Below are 19,963 nucleotides of genomic sequence, written 5' to 3'. Positions count from 1 at the left end.
CCCCGGGACTCCAGCTGCTTCCTGGAGCGGAGCGGGGCCAGAGCAGGCAAGGAGCCTGCCCTGGCCACGGTGCGCGGTGCTGCCACCATGGAGCCACTCTAGGTAAGGGGCACTGGGCCGGAGCCCGCACCCCACATAGAGTCTCAGATCCTCAGTTACCTCATCTGTAACATGTTGGGGGAAACAATACTTGACTGCCTCCTGAGGTCAGGCTATGAAACCTTCCTCTCTACAAGAAGGGCACAGATTTATCATGATCAGTGACACAGGTAAGACCAGAACTCAGCCTCCTAGCCTAGAACAAGCGGGTCTGTTTTGTCAGTGTTCCAACTACTGTTCCAGCTCTGTACCTGTCACATGCATTCAATGCAGGAGGGTTAAAGTGGAACATAAGCATTATGCTGCCCCTCTGCATAGTAGTGAATTTCACCCTAGAGCCTCAGTGTTTTGATTGTTTTTTTTTCTTTCCAAGGGCTTAAAAAAAAAAAAAAAAAAAAAAAAAAAGGGCAAGAGATTGAAATTAATTCCCAAATGCCCTTTTCATTTCTCCAATATTCACCCAGTTTCAAAAGTCATTACAAAGATCTGGCAGCAGTTTAAGATATTAATTTCTGATGCACATGACTGAGAGCTGCTAACTTAGAGAGACAGAGAGAGAGTCAGTCAAGTTTCCTACATATTCCCCTACCTGCTCTTTATCAAGAACTTTTTTAAACAAACCAGTACTTCCTAATTGTCCATAATGCTTTATTTTTCTTTCTAAAGATAGATTTTAAAAAACAGATGAGTAGCACAGTTTTTAGAATTATGAATTTTATCCTCCTTTACTTATTAGTTTCCCAGAGAAACAAAAACCTCACTGAGCTAGAGTTAAGGTCAAAAATAAATATCGCCTGTAAAACCTTATCAGATGTGGCCCTGTGGTTCTAAGGGTGTTTGCAAGTCAGGAAATCGAAGGCTAAAGTACAGTTCTACTCTGAAAACTGGCTGTGTAAAAATGGCATCATTGGGCTTCCTGTTTCAATAAAACAATTGTCAAAATGACTCAGTATCACAAGTAAGAAGATAGTTTTACTAACTGTCAGCTCTGCAAAGAGCTTTGGAACAGTCAGACCAGGTTCTTTCCTACTCGCCCATCACCATCAGATTCCTGCAGGCTACACTCTACCCTTAGTGTCTGTAAGCATGTGGGGCATAGTCTTCATTGATACACAACTGAAGTTTCAAAATTATTTAATTATGATGATATGCAATGAAGTAATCACAAAGTAATTTTTTTTTTAAACAGAATCTTTTTAGTACTGCAGGACCTTCAGAAGGTACTGTTAAAATTAATATTGACCCTGGCACCTGTCCACCATCCAGATAGCCAGTAGCTGTACGTATAGAAAACTTGTACAAACTGTACCAAAGTGAGACAGCAGAAGATGAAGGTATATGCTAACTATAAAGGGCAGTGTAACGCTGCACACTATGTGTCTATGGAAATATGCTTATGAGTGTAAATATGACAACTGGAATATGCTTTGTGCTAGATATGTCATGTAACATATCTTTGCAAAGGTTATGATCTACTGAATATATTCATCCTATTTGTATGCATGTATCATTTTTATATCTGAAGTTCCGAGCATTGGCTTTATGCTTGTATTTGAAGTGTTTGCTGTAGGAAATACATAATGGAGGTTTGGCCAATATATTGTGAAGGGTCTATTCAAGTAACTGAGTACTTAACTAACAATGGACTTTGGGAGACGCCAATACACAACTGGGCTTTCCTGGAAACATTCAAACTAACGGCGTCAGCCTGCAAAATGCTGAATCATTCATGGACATGTGACCTGCCCAGGCGGCTACAAACTCCATCTTGTTGTTGTAATTTTGCACAGAAGAACAAAGGGGTTTCTGCCCACAAGAGAGAGAATATAAAAGGCCCTGGAAGCCTCTCCTTTTGTCTTCAGCTGGCTCAAGAGATGGCCTCTCCACCCCAAAGAGATGCCTGAAAGAAACTGGAACAAATGACTGTAACTACGGGGGTGTGAGTGATTGCTGGACCCAGGCCATAAACTACAACGTTGGTCTGAAAAGGATTGTACTTGAGATAACATATAGGGTGAGAAGTTAGTATTTGTAACTAGATTTTTTGTGTATTAAGGGTACGTCTACACTTACCTCCGGGTCAGGCGGCAGGCAATCGATGTTCTGGGATCGATTTATCGCGTCTGGTCTAGACGCGATAAATCGATCCCGGAAGTGCTTGCCGTCAACGCCGGTACTCCAGCTCGGCGAGAGGAGTATGCGGCATCGACGGGGTAGCCTCCCTGCCGCGTCTAGACCCGCGATAAGTTCAGACTAAGGTACTTCGAATTCAGCTATGTTATTAACGTAGCTGAATTTGCGTACCTTAGTCCGAAGTGGGGGTTAGTGTGGACCAGGCCTAAGTTAGCTTTGCGTGTTTTGTTTTATTTTGCTTGGTAACTTACTTTGTTCTGTCTATTATTACTTGAAACCACTTAAATCCTACTTTTTATATTTAATAAAATCACTTTTGTTTATTAATTAACCCAGAGTAAGTGATTAATACCTGGGGGAGCAAACAGCTGTGCATATCTCTCTATCAGTGTTATAAAGGGCGGACAATTTATGAGTTTACCCTGTATAAAGCTTATACAGAGTAAAACTGATTTATTTGGGGTTTGGATCCCATTGGGGCTGGGTGGTGGAGACAGGAGCACTTCTTAAGCTGTTTTCAGTTAAGTCTGCAGCTTTGGGGGGTGTGGTTCAGACCCTGGGTCTGCGTTGCAGCAGGCTTGCATGTCTGGCTCAACAAGGCAGGGTTCTGGAGGCCCAAACTGGCAGAGAAAACGGGCTCAGAGGTAGTCTCAGCACATCAGTTGACAGTCCCAAGGAGTCTCTGTGACCAAACCCATCACAGGCAGAACCTGAAGTACATTAAACATTGAAAAAGGAAGCTACAGTAAGGCCTTCCCAGCCCTTATATAAAGTAGAGAAGAACAAGATATGCCAGACTCAGAGTGGGTCAGCAGAAAGGGAATAAAGAGCCGGATGTTTCTGGAATGCAAGTGTATTGTGCTTACGTGTCACTGACAAAACGACAAACTATATACCCAAAAGTTACATTAAAAAGGACACTAACATTGCAAAACAAAACCTCACTACCTCACATGTGGGTTGTTAGTGAGTCTAGGCAGGTCCTAAAGGACACCTGGGACTTTCAGTCCCCAAGAAGGCATCACAGGCAGTTTGGAACTGTGGAATGGAAATTAGCAGTGAATTACTATTTAGTTGACATTTTAAATTGACATCATTAGGTTTCAGTTACCACCCCACTGGTAGGAACAGAGGCAATTCACACCCCTCAGAGTAATTGTTTCAGCCTCATTTAGACAAGGAGATATCACTGTATTAGTTTTATTCAGTTCATCCTTGGAATTTAAACACATACATACATACATACATACACACACACACACACACTTCTTTGCAGCAGGAGCTAGGCACTCAAAGAAAAGGAAGCTTAGATTCAGACAATTCTGAGGGGAGAAATAATTTCCATATCAAACATTGCTGCTACAGAATATATGGAAACCCTGGTCATAATCGCCATTATTTTATCCCACTTGGTTCTTACTTAGCACCCTTATTCCATACAATTACACACTCGGGTGTATGAAGATGCTTTAAAAAAAAAAAAAAAAAAAACACAAAAACTACTCTGATCTGAAACATCCCCACAAGGATGGGTAGGTGAGGCTTCCTGTGCAACGCAATCATCACAAAACATTTACAGGGACTCTCTAGCACTTAGAAACTTAGCCCTTGGAGGGAAGTTTCCTAGCTGTGGACTTTCCCCCACCCCACCACTGGAACTTCTTTCCAACTGGTTCCATTTGCCCTTTGCAATCTGTTGCCCCACCCAATCCCTTATCCTAACACAGGAGTTCTCAGACTTTTGTACTGGTGACCCCTTTCACATAGCAAGCCTCTGAGTGCAACCCCCCTTATACATTAAAAACGTTTATATATATATTTAACACCATTATAAATGCTGGAGGCAAAGCAGGGTTTGGGGTGGAGGCTGACAGTTCACAACCCCGAGGGGTCCCGACCCCCAGTTTGAGAACCCCTTTCCTAACACTTTCCAACACCTACTGCAGTTTCCCCTCCACCAAGTATATGCCCATTACACTCCTAATCCATCCACCACCCCCTCTCTATTCCCTGTCTTTTTCCTTACCAGTTCACTCCTCTGCCCTCCCATGAGCACAATCCTCCACATTCTTCCATCTCTTCCTGGTCCCTTCTTCCCACAATCCTACCACTCAACTTGCCTTACCCATGTCCATTTTCCCAATGCCCTCCATGGCCCCTTGCCTCCCTTATTCTTCCTCACCTGCCCAACATTAACCTCTCCAGACTCTCACTTTAAAAAAACAAGGATATTCGCTACCCCACTACAAAAGCCATTCATTCATGAACTGAGAATTAAGATTGCACAAGGGTATCTTTGGCTTGATCTGAATGTAGAAGTTATATCATCATAATTATGTTGGTCAGGAGTGTAGGGAAAAAAGCCACCCTTGACCAACCAACTATGCCAAAACCCCTCCTCCCCAGCCCCAGTATGTACCAACGTAGCTAATGTACTTCGGGGAGGAGGTGATCCTACACTGACAGAAAACTTCCAGGGAGTGACACCCTGTTTCAGCACAAAAGTTTCAGCACAAAAGGCTGAAGTTTGATGGAGAAAGAAATTCAAAGCACTCCTAACTACAGGCATTTCTACTGCTCCAACAGCCTTAATTCTGAATTTCCTGCTACATCCTCCTCTTCTTCCTCTCTTCACAATCCTCCACCATTACTGGGACATCATGGAAGCCTTCTGACCCTTTAGCTTCCCACCACCCTGAAACCTGGGTCAACAATTCTGTATGCTAAAATAGCCATTCATTTGACCATATACACTAAACTCTGCTTCTCTAACCTCTCGACTGCCACATTCCCACTCTGCTCACCACCTCATCCTCTTTAGCTATGCCCCAAATCTACCCCTTTGTGACCGCCAATCCACTGACTCCATGCCACTCTCAGTATGTTCCTGCCCACACTTTCTTCTGCTGATTGTTCTGAATCCTTCCACTCCACTCTTTCCTCCACCCTCTTGTTTTTTTTTATTCTTCTGTCCAACTGCAAAGTCCATCCTAAGACCTCCCAAACCTAGCTCATTCTAACTTCCACTTCTTCTGCTCCTGATCCCTGAATGTCTCTGAGGAAACACCTGAGACTATACAAGCTCTCTCTTTCAGTTTGGATATATTCCTCACTAAATAGCACTATTTCTGCACCTTTATAAGCTCCCATACCCACTACCCCAAACCCAGCCAGAGGCCCAGTAGTAGTATGAGTTGATTCCTGGTTCCCAATAGGTAGTGGCAATCCTGCTGTGAAGCTTGTTCCCTTTACTGCAAATAGGTTCCTCCTTCAAAACTATTCAATCCACAAGCTTATGCAAATAGCCAAGTGACTCCCAGAAAAAGTAGCAACTTCACCCCATTAAGATGACCCAAAAGACAAATTCAGTTATGTCCACTTCTTTCCATTTCTGGAAGCTCTCAGCTAACTGTTATTCCAACCTGTATCCACAGCAGAAACTTGAAGACCTTTAGTCAGTTTTCTTAGCTCAATACACATCCATTTGGTAGCAGTCTGCCTTCTGCTTATTTTATGTAACAGGCCAAACTGGATTTGTTACCTTTGACATACTTTGGACAACTTCGGACACAGACTTTTACATATATTTTTCTGTCAACCTCAACATGGCATAAAAACACTTGATCATTTCTCCAAAAACCTCTCCACTCCCCACTTTTAGTCAGCCTATAAGATGGGAATTCTCAGACTCCTTTCTCTCTCTCATTTTCTTTTCTCATTTAAGCTGTATCCAAATCCTGCTGCTGCCGCTTCCAGATTCCATGATTTATCTGGCTGGGTTTTTCCAAGATTGCCCATCATTGTAGTATTAGAATATCTTCCACAAAGAAGTTAACACAAGTCTCTTCCACACCTATCAGTTATTGCATCTTTTAGAAGAAATAGGCTATGTGAGATGCAAGTATGCTGCTGCATTATGATTGTTACCACAAGAAAGCCAAATTGAAGTGAGGGGTATTGCATTTAGTTCTGAACTTGGAGAGGGCAAAGTTAATTCTTTTTTAGTCTGCAAACAAGCTACACAGCCTTCATCTGGCTCCTGTAAGACTTCTTTCTCCTGCAGATAGGAGTCTTTCCCAATTTGATAACAATTTCATTTTTCTAATTATGTGAAGCCACCATGGGAGGTTCATCACCATAGAAAAGGCATGAACTACCTGAGAGATCACCAACACCAAGCAGAGCTTTAAAAGTCAGGACAGTGAAAATGAACTGAACTGTGTCCAATGGGGAACCAGAGTGGGAAGCTATGAATTAGGATGATGTGTTCTTGGTGTTCTACATTACTGAGCAGACAAATTGTTACATTCTGGACCAATTTAGCCTCCTCAGGGTATTGGATTTCACTGCTAAGTATAGAAAATTGCAATAATCAAGCCATCTTGATTATTGTAATCCTTTCTGGCCTCTATGACAGCCACATCACTCTCCTCAAAGAGCTACTAAGGCCAAGTCTACATCAGAAGAGGCTTGGCAGTAAAGCTATATCAGCAAAACTGTAGTGTGTAGACAGAGCTTATACCAGCTAAAGAGTGCTTGTTACAAGTTATATGGTTCGGCAACATGATAAGCTATAGTGGCAAAGACACTTTTACGCCAGAATCACTGCATTTGCAATCCGGCTCTTGCTGGTATACATGCCTCACCAAAAAAAAAAAAACAAAAACAAAACAAACACAAAAACAAAAAAAAACACACACCAACCCACCCCTAACCAACACTGCAATGCCAGCAAAGTTTCTAATGTACAACAGGCCTATGACCATCTTCTTTGTTCATCGCTCTATCCACACCTGCCTTGCTCTGTTTGAATCCATTCATCAACTCCTTTTATTATCTCATGTTCATGCAGAGGTGTGGGAACGTATCCAACTGCAAAGGAAGAAATAAGGCTACCATTCCTAGAAACCTGCAGGAGAGGATTGCAGAGGACTTCCATGAAAATTTCATTGGGATCTATCAGGAGGATTCTAGGGATGTCACTGCGTACAGAAACAAACTGCTCTGTATAACTCTTCAGAGGAACGAAAAGCAGATAACTATCTGTGTCTGAGACCCCGTAAAGGTATCCACCACGGTCTAGGTGGTGGTGGGGTTTCTGCCAAGTATTGCATGTAGCTCTTGGTAAAAACAGTAGGTCTGTGGCTCAACACTGGATTGACTGGCCTCCATGGCCTTCTGGTGTGTCTACTACAGTTCCTTGGCTTTCAGGTGGCACTGCTGCTGATCCCTGTTGTACCCCTTTTCCTGAATCCCCCATGCAATCTGCTCATAGATGTCCACATTTCTATAGCTGGTCCATAACTATGCCTGCACAGCTTCTTCTCCCCATATCTCCTGTCTACTCCAAGTCAGAGCGTATCTGGAGTGCGTAGCCGGAATGGTTGGCCGGGCAGTTGCACACAACAAAAGAGCTGCTATGTGTGCATACCAAGCTGGACAATCAGGAAAAGGTATTGCAAAAGATTGCTAGATTTTTAAGTGGGGAGGGGCAGCTTCTGGTCTCTGTGACCCTCGAGCAGTGGAGTTAACAATTGTGACCAGAATGATCCATTTCCTTCCTTCACCCCTGGTGGGCCATACTCACCATGGCTGATGCTATGAGTGATGTTGTGCACAAACACTCCCAAGCAGAAGTGTCAATAAGCACATTTTATTTCAGACTTTAGGGGAGCAACGGAAGGGAGTTCTGAACCTTAACTTTTGCTTTCCATTGTGACTATACTGAAAATGGTACCTCTGTGTTTTATCTCTATCTACCCAATGGGGCTCAGTGCTTAGTCTAGAAGATACCATCAGAGATGCTTAGTTTTGCAGTTCTCAAACTGTGGATTTGTGTCTCCAGAGATAACATGCTCGTTAACAGATAAAATGTTTTTAAATAAATAGAGGTGAGAAATAACAGACCTTAACCCTATTGTCCTTCTGCAAATTTGTGTACACAGAATCAATCCCTTACCTCTCTCTAAAAGTGCAAAGTTTCAAAAAGTTCAATGAATAGAAGATTGTTGTGGGTGGAATAGAGCTGGACAAGGAGAAGAAGTGTGGATATAAATGTGATAAGGGAGGGACAGGCAGTAGAAACAAAAGTGAAACTGTTTGAGCAGCATATTCCAGAAGTCTTGAGGTCTTTCTGAGAGTAGCCTCCATTGATTTGAGATCTACCATACCATTCTCTCACTAGAAGGGAAAACCTATAATGGCAGCAGGCCATAAAAGAGATCCAGTTTGGGAATACTTTAATGAAGTTCCTCTACCTCTGGGTAAAACAGGCATGCACGCAAAATGCAAACAGCGCAACAAAGAAATGCAAGGTCTGGTTGCCTGAATGAAACAACATCATGAGAAGCGTTCCTTCTCAGGAGGAAGCAGTGTTGACGATGATGAAAGGAACATGCCTGAACATGCAGGATCTTCAGGTTAGTATAAACTTTATTTCATACTTCTTTCTTAAGGACTGCCTGCTGGACTATTCTTGAATTCTCATGTTTGAGCAAAAAAATATAGTTGTTACTCATTTTAGATGCAGTTGTACAATTTCACCTTTAAAGTAGTACTGAGTGTCAGTGAATGCAATGAGTTATACTAAATGAGCAGTATGGTAATAATAATTAAATAACTGCATTGACTTATTTTGTTTAGGAGAATCCATCCTCAACACACAGGATTCTGAAGACTATCCACCTTCAAGATCACCATCATTTTCTATAGTTTCAGAGTTATCTGCCAGTGATAGTGTTTCAGTCACATCATGTATGTAACATAGCCACAGTACATCACCTGTAGCAAAAAGGTAAAAAAATCTCCATCATCCAGAAACCATAGACAAGTTTGTGATTAAGAACCAGCAGATTACAAAAATTGGTAATTAATGAAAAAACTGCCCAGTTTGTTTATGCAACAAACTCTTTTCCGTATGATTGAGAACCCACACTTCATTAACATAGTTCAGTCATTAAGACCAGGATACAGTCAACCCAACAGAGCAGACGTCGCAGGCAAACTGCTGGATCAAGTGTATGAAAGAGAAATTGAGCAGTGTACAAAAGGTCTAGAGGGTAAAATTGTTAACCTGAGTCTTGATGGCTGAAGCAATATCCACAATGATCCTGTTGTATGTGCTTGTGTGACAACAGAAGAAGGGAATGTCTTCCTTACAGATACAATTGATACATCAGGAAATGCACACACAGCACAATACTTACACGTAGCAGCAGTAAAAGCTATAACAAACTGTGAAAAAAAGTTCAAATGTCTAGTATGCAGCTTGGTCACAGACCATGCTGCAAATGTACCCAAGATGAGAAGAAATTATTTAGAAGAGAGTCCCAAGCTAATAATATACGCTTGCAGTGCTCATTTGATGCATCTCCTAGCCACAGACTTCAGTGTTCCAGAAATAAAGGCTACTGTTGTTGAAATTGCAAAATACTTCCGTAACAACCACTTTGCAGCAGCTGCTCTGAAAAAAAGTGGGAGGAACCAAGCTAACTCTTCCACAAGATGTGCGATGGAACTCAGTAGTGGACTGTTTTGAGCACTATATCAAGAACTGGCCTAATCTGATGACAGTTTGTGAACAAAATTGTGAAAAAATAGATGGCACGGTCACAGCCAAAGTTCTCAATATTGGGCTTAAGAGAAATGTTGAACACATGCTGAGTACCCTGAAACCTATTTCTATAGCCTTGAACAAAATGCAGGGAAATTGCGGTTTTAGTGCTGACACTGTTGAAATTTGAAAGGAACAGAGTGAGATCTTAAAAAAAGAGAAATACGGAATGACAGAGTTAAATTACAAGCATTAAAAAAACAAATGGGAGAAGCACAGTCTCCAGCTCATTTTCTTGCAAATATTCTCAATACTCGGTATCAGGGTCAAATCTTAACTGCTGAAGAAGAGGAGTTGGCTATGACATGGACATCTGGCAATCATCCCTCCATAATGTCAACTATAATAAACTTCAGAGCTAAGGGTGAACCACTCAAGAAATATGTTTTCTGATGATGTTTTAGAGAAAGTCACACCAGTGAACTGGTGGAAGTCACTTAAGCACTTGGATTCAGACATTGTTGAAGTGATCATCTCACTTTTAACAGCAGCAGCAGCTTCTTCTGCCGGTGTAAAAAGAATATTTTCTTCCTTTGGACTAACTGAGAAATCGTTTGGGACCTGAAAAAGCAGGAAAGCTTGTTTTTCTTTTCCAGATTATGAACAAACAGGAAAATGAAGTTGAAGACCACTGATTTAGCTGTAGAAGCCAATATTTTAAGTTTCTCATGTTGACCTGGCTGACATATTTAAAACAAAACCAAAAATTAAATTAACTATTTCATTTAACTATTTTAGTAAAACAATTTTAACAAAAACAAATATGATTTTAAAAAACTTGAATGTTTGACTAAATTTAAAAATTCATATGCTTGTTTTGTTAAAATATTATATGTTTGCTGTTGAAGAAAAAAAATCCAGAATACATAATGTTGTTTTAGTTAAAAACAACAATTTAAATTTATGCCTAGTGATGTTCTCCTCCTAATACAGCATGGCAAGAAAATCCTCCAAATATTAATGATTAGCCTGTTGAATTGGAGATATTTATGATAGTCATTGGGAGGTAAACTATCTGCTTCAATTATCTTTGGTAAATGAAATAACCAAACATTCATTTTCTGATATAGCTGTAAAACGAATCTGAAAAGTTTCCAAAATAAATCACTAAAAATGTATAGTGTGTACCTTCTAAAAATGAAATCTACATCTATCTCTGAGTTATGAAGAATATGTATTAAGGTTATAATAACCAACAAGAATGCACCTTTATGTAGAAATCCATGATTAAATTGAGTTTTCCTGACTAGTTATTTAAATCATGATTTAAATCAAATCCACCCTGCTACCCCTATCACTCCACACCAGGATAAAGTAAGGACAACCACAGCTTCATATACACTGACCTGTGAGAGTCACAGTTGTTGTATGAGTAGCCAAAATGGACATGAATGTTCTTTCCCCTTGTTAAGTTCTGTTTCATTAATTTATTAAAGTTTTTAATGTATTAGCTTTTAACTTGTACAAGTTTTTTTTTTTTTTGGCACACACTGGCTATGCTACTCAATAAAATTGTATTTTTTGGAAAGTAATTTATCTTTAATTCCCAACATACACTGCAGAATGCCAAGCGGTACTGAAAGCACCCACTTACTTGTTACTGTACAGTGTGCCAACTCATAGGATTAGTGACAGATAGTGTAATAATTATAAATGTACAGCAAGCACCACAAAATTAATAGGTGCACTGACCGTGTATTCATAGACATACACTAAAGTACCCCTCCATTCCTAATAGGCCCCAGAAATGCAGGGCAAGGAGGAACACAGTCCACCAAAACACTTTACTGGGGCTCACTGTTAAAGTGCTCTTTCAAGGCCTTCCTCGGCCATATAGCTCCACATTGAGCTCATTTAATACCCCTTGTGTCTGACTGTTCAAACCCAGCAGATAGCCACATCACCTCCGGGTTCCACCCAGCAGCAACTTTTCTCCCTTTGCCTCACAGATCCTATGCAGGATACAGCAGGCAGCTATAATTATGGAGATATTTTTCTCTCAGAGGTCCAACCTTGCGAGTAAACAATGCCATATACCAAAAAAGCACATTTAACTGTCATTCAGCTACAGGCTCAGCAGATGCAGAATCTTTCCTTGATACTGTCGAGCTGGCTGCTATACAGCTTCATAAGCCAAGGGTAGGCTGAGCTCCACAGGATCATTACTGGCATTTCAATATTCTCAATGCTAATCCGCATGTCAGGAAAGAAAGTCCCTGCTTGCAGCTTTCTGAACAGCCCTGTGTTCTTAAGGAGGTGAGCATCATGCACCTTCCGTGACCAGCCCACACGGATGTCAGTGAAGTGTCCTTGGTGATCCACCAACACTTGCATAACCATAGAAAAGTAGCCTTTTCTGTTGACGTACTGTGGGGCAAGATGAGTTGGGTGCCAAAATAGGGATGTGAATGCTATTTTTTGAAAGAACAACCATAATGTTTTGTTCAGAATTACAAACATTTCAGAGTATGAACAATCTCTGTTCCCAGGGTGTTCGTAACTCTGAGGTTCTACTGTATTATGATGCAATCCCACCAGTCAGTAATCATTTCTTGGGCCCAGAAGCCCACCAGCTCCAGCAACACCACCAGCCACCATTAATTGGTTTTCACTGTGCCCCACAGCAATCTGTCCTCCATGAAACCATCATGCTCTCCACTGATGCAGTTCTTCTTGCGATTCTGCAAATACCAGAGGATCATGCATCTTGTGCTTGCAATGCTCATAACAATAGTACAGAGCTGTGCAGGTTCCATGCTTCTGTCAGAGAGGACGGATAGCGGGGAGGGCAGAGCACGTTCACAGAAATTTTTTTAAAAGGCATGAAAATTACAGACCTTGAATGACATTATGGGATGGAGAAAGTTGCATGCTGGGAAGCTGACCCCTTGCACCACTTGTTTCTGCCCCACGATGTATTACCAAAATTTCCTGAAACACAGTGCACTGGACAGTGACAATCTGCATACTCGGATACCTACTCATGGTGCACCGCACTGTGCATTCACAAAAGCACTCTTGGGAAGTATATGCAACGTTAATGCAAGGATCCAAGTGTGTGCACACACAAGCAATATACTAAATGCAGCAACTTTATGCCAACATAACTTGCGTCAGCAAAGTTTGTAATGTAGAAAGCCTATGTCAACAGAAGAATGCTTCCATCAATGTAACTAACCTCGTTTGGAGAGGTGATGTTCTTATACTAACAGAAAAACCCCTTCCATCAATAAAGGCTATATCTACAATGCAGGGTTATGCTGGCATAGCTACACCAGCATAGCTATTTTGGTATAGTCTCGGCAGAGTAGACATACCCTTAGTGCTAACTGCAGAAAAACGCGGTTAACCAGCTTCAGCAACTCTCCAAAAAAGGGAAATTATCCCTCAGAAATGTGAATAACTGAATTATTTAAACATGCTTTATTAGAATCAACTCTCCAATCAAGAAAGAAGGTTTAGAGAGGAGGTGAAAGAAGCAATAAGAGATAAAATGGGTAAGCTGATAGCAAAGAATACAAATTTGCATTTCCTGACTGGTGACAATTGATAGTGATGCTAAAGGCAGCAACGAAAAAAGTCAAAGATCAGCAGGGTTAAGGACAATAAGAAGGAATTCTTGAAATATATCAGGAACAAACAAAATCATAATGATATAGGTCCAACACTAGATAAGGATGGTAAGTAAAACTATCAAAACATGATGCAAAATAGGCAGAAATTAATATTTCTGTTCTGTATTTGGATACAAGCAGGATGATATTTATATCATACACTGATAATGAAATACTTTCCATCAATAACTATGGGGCATGACAAACAGCAACTATTAAAATTAAGCATTTTAAAATCTGCAGGACCTAATCATTTGCATCCAAGAGTATTAGAAGAATTGGATGAAGAGCTCTCTGAATCATTAATGTTAATTAATGGTCCCAGAATACTGGGGAAGCTCCAAAGGACTGGAAAAAGCTAATATTGTTCCAGTATTTAAAAAGAGTAAAATGGTATGATCTACAAAGTATATGCTAGTTAGTCTGATGTCATTCCTGGACAAAATAATGGAAAGGTTGATATGGAATGCAATCAGTAAAGAATGGTGGTATAATTATTGCCAAGCAACATGGTTTTACAGTAAATAAGTCTTGTCAAACAAACTTCGGAATGTTTTGATGAGTATACAAGTTTAGTTGATAAAGGTAACTAAGTTAATATTCTTGGACTTCTGTACAGCATTTGACCGACATTTTGATATAAAACTAGCACTATATAAAATCAAGGTAGCCCTATTAAATGGCTAAGAACTAGTTAACTGACAGATCTCATAAAAAGTAAGCGTACACAGGAATTCACTACTCAACAAGAGAGTTTCTAATGTGGTTCCACAGGGACCTGTTCTTGCCACCAATACTATTAAATATCAATGATCTGGAAGAAAATACAAGATCATTGCTGGTAAAAAAAAATTTATGACACAAATTGGTGGAGTTGTAAATAAAGATGGGGCTAATTCAGTTACATGCCCCAAAGTCGATCACTTGGTAAGGTGAGCTCATTCAAACTAACAACATTCCTCTTAACACAGCCAAAAGCAAGATCATACATCTAGGAACAAGGACTGTAGGTCATACAAAATGGAGGACCATATCCTGGAATGCAGTGACATTGAACAAGACTTGGGGATAACAACTGATAACCAATTGAACATGAGCTCCCACCCAGTGCAACACTGTAGCTAAGAGAGCAAATACAACCGTTGGATGTATAAGCAGGGAAATATCAAGAAGTAGGGAGGTGGTGTTACCTCTTTATACGGCATTAGTGAGACTATTACTGGAATACTTCGTCCAGTTCTTGTGTCCACACATCAAAAGGATATTGAAAAATTACAAAGGATTCAGAAAAGTGCTACAAGAATGATTTGAAGCCCAAAGACCATAATTTATACCAAAAAGCTTAAGAAGCTCAATCTGTGTAAGCTTACCCAAGAAAAGATTAAAAGATGACCTGATCATTGTCCACAAGTTCTTACATGTGTAAGAGATTTCTGACAGTAGATGGCTCTTTAATCCAATGGTTGGAAGTTGAAGTTAGAGAAATTCAGACTAGAAATAATTTTTTTAAGTCAGGGTAACTTATCAGTGGAACAATTAACCTATGGATGGAGTGGATTCTTCACCACCTGAAGCTTTTGAATCAAGACTTCATATCTTTCTAGTTTATATGTTCTCGCTCAAATCCAAGTTACGGGTTTGAGGCAGATTTTACTAACTGAGGTTCTTTGGCCTGTGTTATGCAGGTCAGACAATCTTAAGCGTTCTTTCTGGCCTTAAAAATCAGTGAGTCTTTGTCTAAGATTAGAACACTGGATCAAGTAATCCATTCCCTGCATGCGACAGAGGTAGTAAAAAATAAATAAATAAATAAATACAGCTCCTATACTGGGCCAGAGCAAGTCTGAAACTCCAGTTTAGGGCTCCCAATATTTTTTAAAATTTAAAATATTTCTAGGCGGAACACTCTAATGAGAGATTTGTAGCTGTATACTCCAGATCATTCAATGTGTCCATTATAAGAATGGTCAGCCATGCTTCCAGAGCCTGCTGACAGCTTGTAGTCTTTGTTTATGGATCTAATTAAGGGAATTAGATCTGGGGCCTGCCAGCACATATAACTTAATAATTTTGGCAACCAAAAATACATGGAAGGCTTTGCCTTTTTCTAAAGAGAAAGAAAGAACAGTTCTCTCCTCCTGTTCAACTATGGCTGTTTGCGAGTATTAAATAAGGATGTTGTATGATTGATCATACCCTCAAAGAATCAGACGGCATGGTCTTGGTGTGCAAGAATGGAATATCCCCCTCTCCTTCATACCTATGGGGAGGGCAGGTAAAGGAGAGGTAGAAATGCACAGATTCTCAGGCTCTGAAGGGTGGCGTGCCTTAGAGTTGGAGGTCAGTGATCACTCAGAAGGAAGAACCCCAGGGGAAAGCAGCAGGGCAGTAGTGTCTTCAGTTACATAGGAAACTGAGTCCCTTGCTGAGGCCTGGTCTACACTACGACTTTAATTCGGATTTATCAGCTTTAATTCGAATTTACCCTGCAACCGTCCACACAACAACGCTATTTATTTCGATGTAAAGGGCCCTTTAAATCGATTTCTGTACTCCACCCCGACGAGCGGAGTAGCGCCAAAATCAATTTTAACATTTCGAATTAGGGATAGTGTGGCTGCAATTCGATGGTATTGGCCTCCGGGAGCTATCCCACAGTGCATCATTGTGACCGCTCTGGACAGCAATCTAAACTCGGATGCACTGGACAGGTAGACAGGAAAAGCCCCGCAAACATTTGAATTTCATTTCCTGTTTGCCCAGCGTGGAGAGCACAGGTGACCACAGATAGCTCATCAGCACAGGTAACCATGCAGGCTGATAATCGAAAAAAGAGCACCAGCATGGACCGTGAGGGAGGTACTGGATCTGATCGCTGTATGGGGAGAGGATTCAGTGCTTGCAGAACTTCGTTCTAAAAGACGAAATGCCAAAACTTTTGAAAAAAATCTCCAAGGGCATGATGGAGAGAGGCCACAATAGGGACTCAGATCAGTGCCGTGTGAAAGTCAAGGAGCTCAGACAAGCCTATCAAAAAACAAAGGAGGCAAACGGTCGCTCCGGGTCAGAGCCGCGGACATGCCGCTTCTACGCCGAGCTGCATGCAATTCTAGGGGGGGCTGCCACCACTACCCCACCTGTGATCGTGGATTCCGGGTCGGGGATAGTCTCATCAGCGACACCTGAGGATTCTGCTGATGGGGGAGAGGAGGAGGAGGAGGAGGATGAGCTTGCAGAGAGCACACAGCACTCCGTTCTCCCCAACAGCCAGGATCTTTTTCTCACCCTGACTGAAGTACCCTCCCAAGCCAGTACCCAAGACTCTGACCCCATGGAAGGGACCTCAGGTGAGTTTACCTTTTAAAATATAAAACTTGTTTTAAAAGCAAACGGTTTTTAATGATTACTTTGCCCTGAGGACTTGGGATGCATTCGCGGTCAGTTCAGCTACTGGAAAAGTCTGTTAACGTGTCTGGGGATGGAGCGGAAATCCTCCAGGGACATCTCCATGAAGTTCTCCTGGAGGTACTCCAAAAGCCTTGCCACAAGGTTTCTGGGCAGTGCATCCTTATTCCGTCCTCCATGGTAGGACGCTTGACCACGCCATGCTTGCAGCAAGTAATCTGGTATCATTGCCTGACAAAGCCTGGCAGCGTATGGTCCCGGTGTTTGCTGGCATTCAAGCAACATCCGTTCTTTATCTTGTTGTGTAATCCTCAGGAGAGTGATATCACTCCTGGTAACCTGGTTGAAATACGGGAACTTAATTAAGGGGACAGAGGTGGCCGTTCCTACTGGGCTGTTTGCCTATGGCGGAAAATAAATCCTTCCCTGCAGTTAGCCAAGCGCAGATGGGAAATTGGCCCTGAGCTTTTCGCGTTTGGCTAGCAGGGATCTTCCCTGTTACCAGCCACGCGGTGGGGGGAGGGGTACCGTGATCATCCCAGAGAATTCATGGCGGGAGGGGGGCGGCGGCGGGGGGGGGGGGGTGGTTAGTTTGGTTCCTGCAGGGATCTTCCCTGATACCAGCCATGCGGTGGGGGGGGGGAGGGGTACAGCGATCATCCCAGAGAATTCATGGCGGGGGGGGGGGGGGGTTAGTTTGTTTTCTGCTGCTGCTGAATGTTAACAGAAAAACCGCAGCACTCTACAGGCTATGCTTGGTATGTGGGAAAGGAGGGCGCAGAAGCTGTAAGACAATGGCTTACCATGGCCGCATGCAAGCCGAATTCTGTTGCCCAGACCTGTGATCTCTAGCAGCAAAGCCACAGGCACTCAGCATTAAGAGGCAAAATGCGACCTTGCACAGAAATCACATGTGCTATGTAATGTGAATAGTGTTGGTCACCGTGAAAGAGTATAAGCATTGTTCTGCAAAATGTATCTTTTTAAACAATTCTCTCTTTTTTCCCCTCCCTACAGCAGCTGCAAATTCCTCAAGCCTCCCTCCTCCATCCCGAAGGCTATCACAGATAAGGCGTCGTAAGAAGAGAACGCGAGACGAGATGTTTTCTGAAATTATGGAATCCAGCCGCAGTGACAGAGCTCATCTGAATGAGTGGAAGGAAACAGTTTCAAAGTATAGGAAAGAAGCCAGTGAACGTGAGGACAGGAGGGACCAACGTGAGGACAGGAGGGACCAACGTGAGGACAGGAGGGACCAACGTGAGGACAGGAGGGACGCTCGAGATGAGAGATGGCGGCAGGAAGATCAGAGGAGGCAGGATGCAACGCTGGGGCTGCTGCATGAGCAAACAGACATGCTCCGGCGTCTGGTGGAGCTTCAGGAACGGCTGCAGGAAAACAGACTGCCGCTTCAGCCCCTGTTCCACCCTCCCCCCTCCCCATGTTCCGTATCCTCCTCACCCAGACGTGTAAGAACGCGGGGGGGGAGGCTCCGTACACCTTCCCATTCCACCCCAGTAGACAGCCCAAGCAAAAGGCTGTCATTTTTTTAACCTTTTCTTAGTGGCTTTTTCCTTCCCAGCAATCCTCCTCCCAAATACCACCCGGGTTCCCTCCCTCTTTTTCTAATCTATTAATAAAGAATAAATGATTTTTAAATGATAGTGACTTTATTTGGTTTGAAAGAAAGCTGGGGGAAGGGGGAGGGTGGGTTCCTTACAGAAAATCAGTCAATAAAGGGGGGCGGGTTTTCATGAAGGAGAAACAAACAGATATTTCACACTGTAGCCTGGCCAGTCATGAAACTGGTTTTTAAAGCTTCTCTGATGCACAGCGCTTCCTGGTGTGCTCTTCTAATCGCCCTGGTGTCTGGCTGTGCGTAATCAGCAGCCAGGCGATTTGCCTCAGCCTCCCACCCCGCCATAAAGGTCTCCCCCCTTACTTTCACAGAGATTGTGGCGCACGCAGCAAGCAGAAATAACAATGGGGAGATTTCTTTGGCTGAGGTCAGAGCGAGTCAATAATGATCGCCAGCGACCTTTTAAACGGCCAAATGCACATTCTACCACCATTCTGCACTTGCTTAGCCTGTAGTTAAACAGCTCCTGACTCCTGTCCAGGCTGCCTGTGTATGGCTTCATGAGCCATGGCATTAAGGGGTAGGCTGGGTCCCCAAAAATAACTATTGGCATTTCAACATCCCCAACGGTTATTTTCTGGTCCGGAAAGTAAGTCCCTTGCTGCAGCCCTTTAAACAGAGTAGTGTTCCTGAAGACGCGAGCGTCATGAACCCTTCCCGCCCAGCCCGCGTTGATGTTGGTGAAACGTCCCTTGTGATCCACAAGTGCTTGCAGCACCATTGAAAAGTACCCCTTGCGGTTTATGTACTCGGTGGCTTGGTGCTCCGGTGCCAAGATAGGGATATGGGTTCCGTCTATCGCCCCACCACAGTTAGGGAATCCCATTGCAGCAAAACCATCCACTATGGCCTGCACATTTCCCAGAGTCACTAACTTTCGTAGCAGCACCTGAGTGATTGCTTTGGCTACTTGCATCACAGCAGCCCCCACAGTAGATTTGCCCACTCCAAATTGATTCCCGACTGACCGGTAGCTGTCTGGCGTTGCAAGCTTCCACAGGGCTATCGCCACGCGCTTCTCAACTGTGAGGGCTGCTCTCATCTTGGTATTCTGGCGTTTCAGGGCAGGGGACAGCAAGTCACAAAGTTCCATGAAAGTGCCCTTACGCATGCGAAAGTTCCGCAGCCACTGGGAATCATCCCACACCTGCAACACTATGTGGTCCCACCAGTCTGTGCTTGTTTCCCTTGCCCAGAATCGGCGTTCCATGGATAGAATCTGCCCCATTAACAACATGATCTCCAAAGCACCGGGGCCCGTGGTTTCACAGAATTCTGTATCCGTGTCCGTGTCCTCATCATGCTTGTCGCTGTGCTGCCGCCGCCGCTGCCTCCTCGCCTCGTTTTTCTGGTCCTAGCTCAGCATAAACTCCACGAGAACGCGCGAGGTGTTTACAATGTTCATGACTGCTGTCTTGAGCTGAGCGGGCTCCATGCTTGCCGTGGTATGGAGTCTGCAGT

The 19,963-nt window shown here is 42.8% G+C and overlaps 2 protein-coding genes across 2 annotated transcripts in view; one reads left to right on the top strand and one right to left on the bottom strand.

Moving 5' to 3' along the window:
- ZNF592 (zinc finger protein 592) overlaps window positions 1–19,963 on the bottom strand; it is a 93,486-nt gene that overhangs the window by 63,090 nt on the left and 10,433 nt on the right.
- Window positions 16,302–18,554, top strand: LOC135973764 (pre-mRNA-splicing factor CWC22 homolog). Its single transcript, XM_065558484.1, has 2 exons — window positions 16,302–16,805; window positions 17,881–18,554. The coding sequence occupies exons 1-2, from the start codon at window positions 16,385–16,387 to the stop codon at window positions 18,414–18,416; spliced, it is 957 nt and encodes a 318-aa protein (XP_065414556.1). The 5' UTR covers window positions 16,302–16,384; the 3' UTR covers window positions 18,417–18,554.

Source organism: Chrysemys picta, chromosome 10, assembly GCF_011386835.1.
Source record: "Chrysemys picta bellii isolate R12L10 chromosome 10, ASM1138683v2, whole genome shotgun sequence".
Lineage (NCBI taxonomy): Eukaryota > Metazoa > Chordata > Testudines > Emydidae > Chrysemys > Chrysemys picta.
The sequence above is the reverse complement of the archived record's forward strand: the minus strand, read 5'-3'. Positions and strand labels throughout refer to the sequence as shown.

Excerpts from the sequence above, each read along its gene's own strand:
- LOC135973764 (XM_065558484.1), top strand. The coding sequence starts at position 16,385 with ATGCCAAAACTTTTGAAAAAAATCTCCAAGGGCATGATGGAGAGAGGC. Across the intron at positions 16,806-17,880 it reads CCCCATGGAAGGGACCTCAG|CAGCTGCAAATTCCTCAAGC; the intron begins GTGAGTTTACCT and ends CCCTCCCTACAG.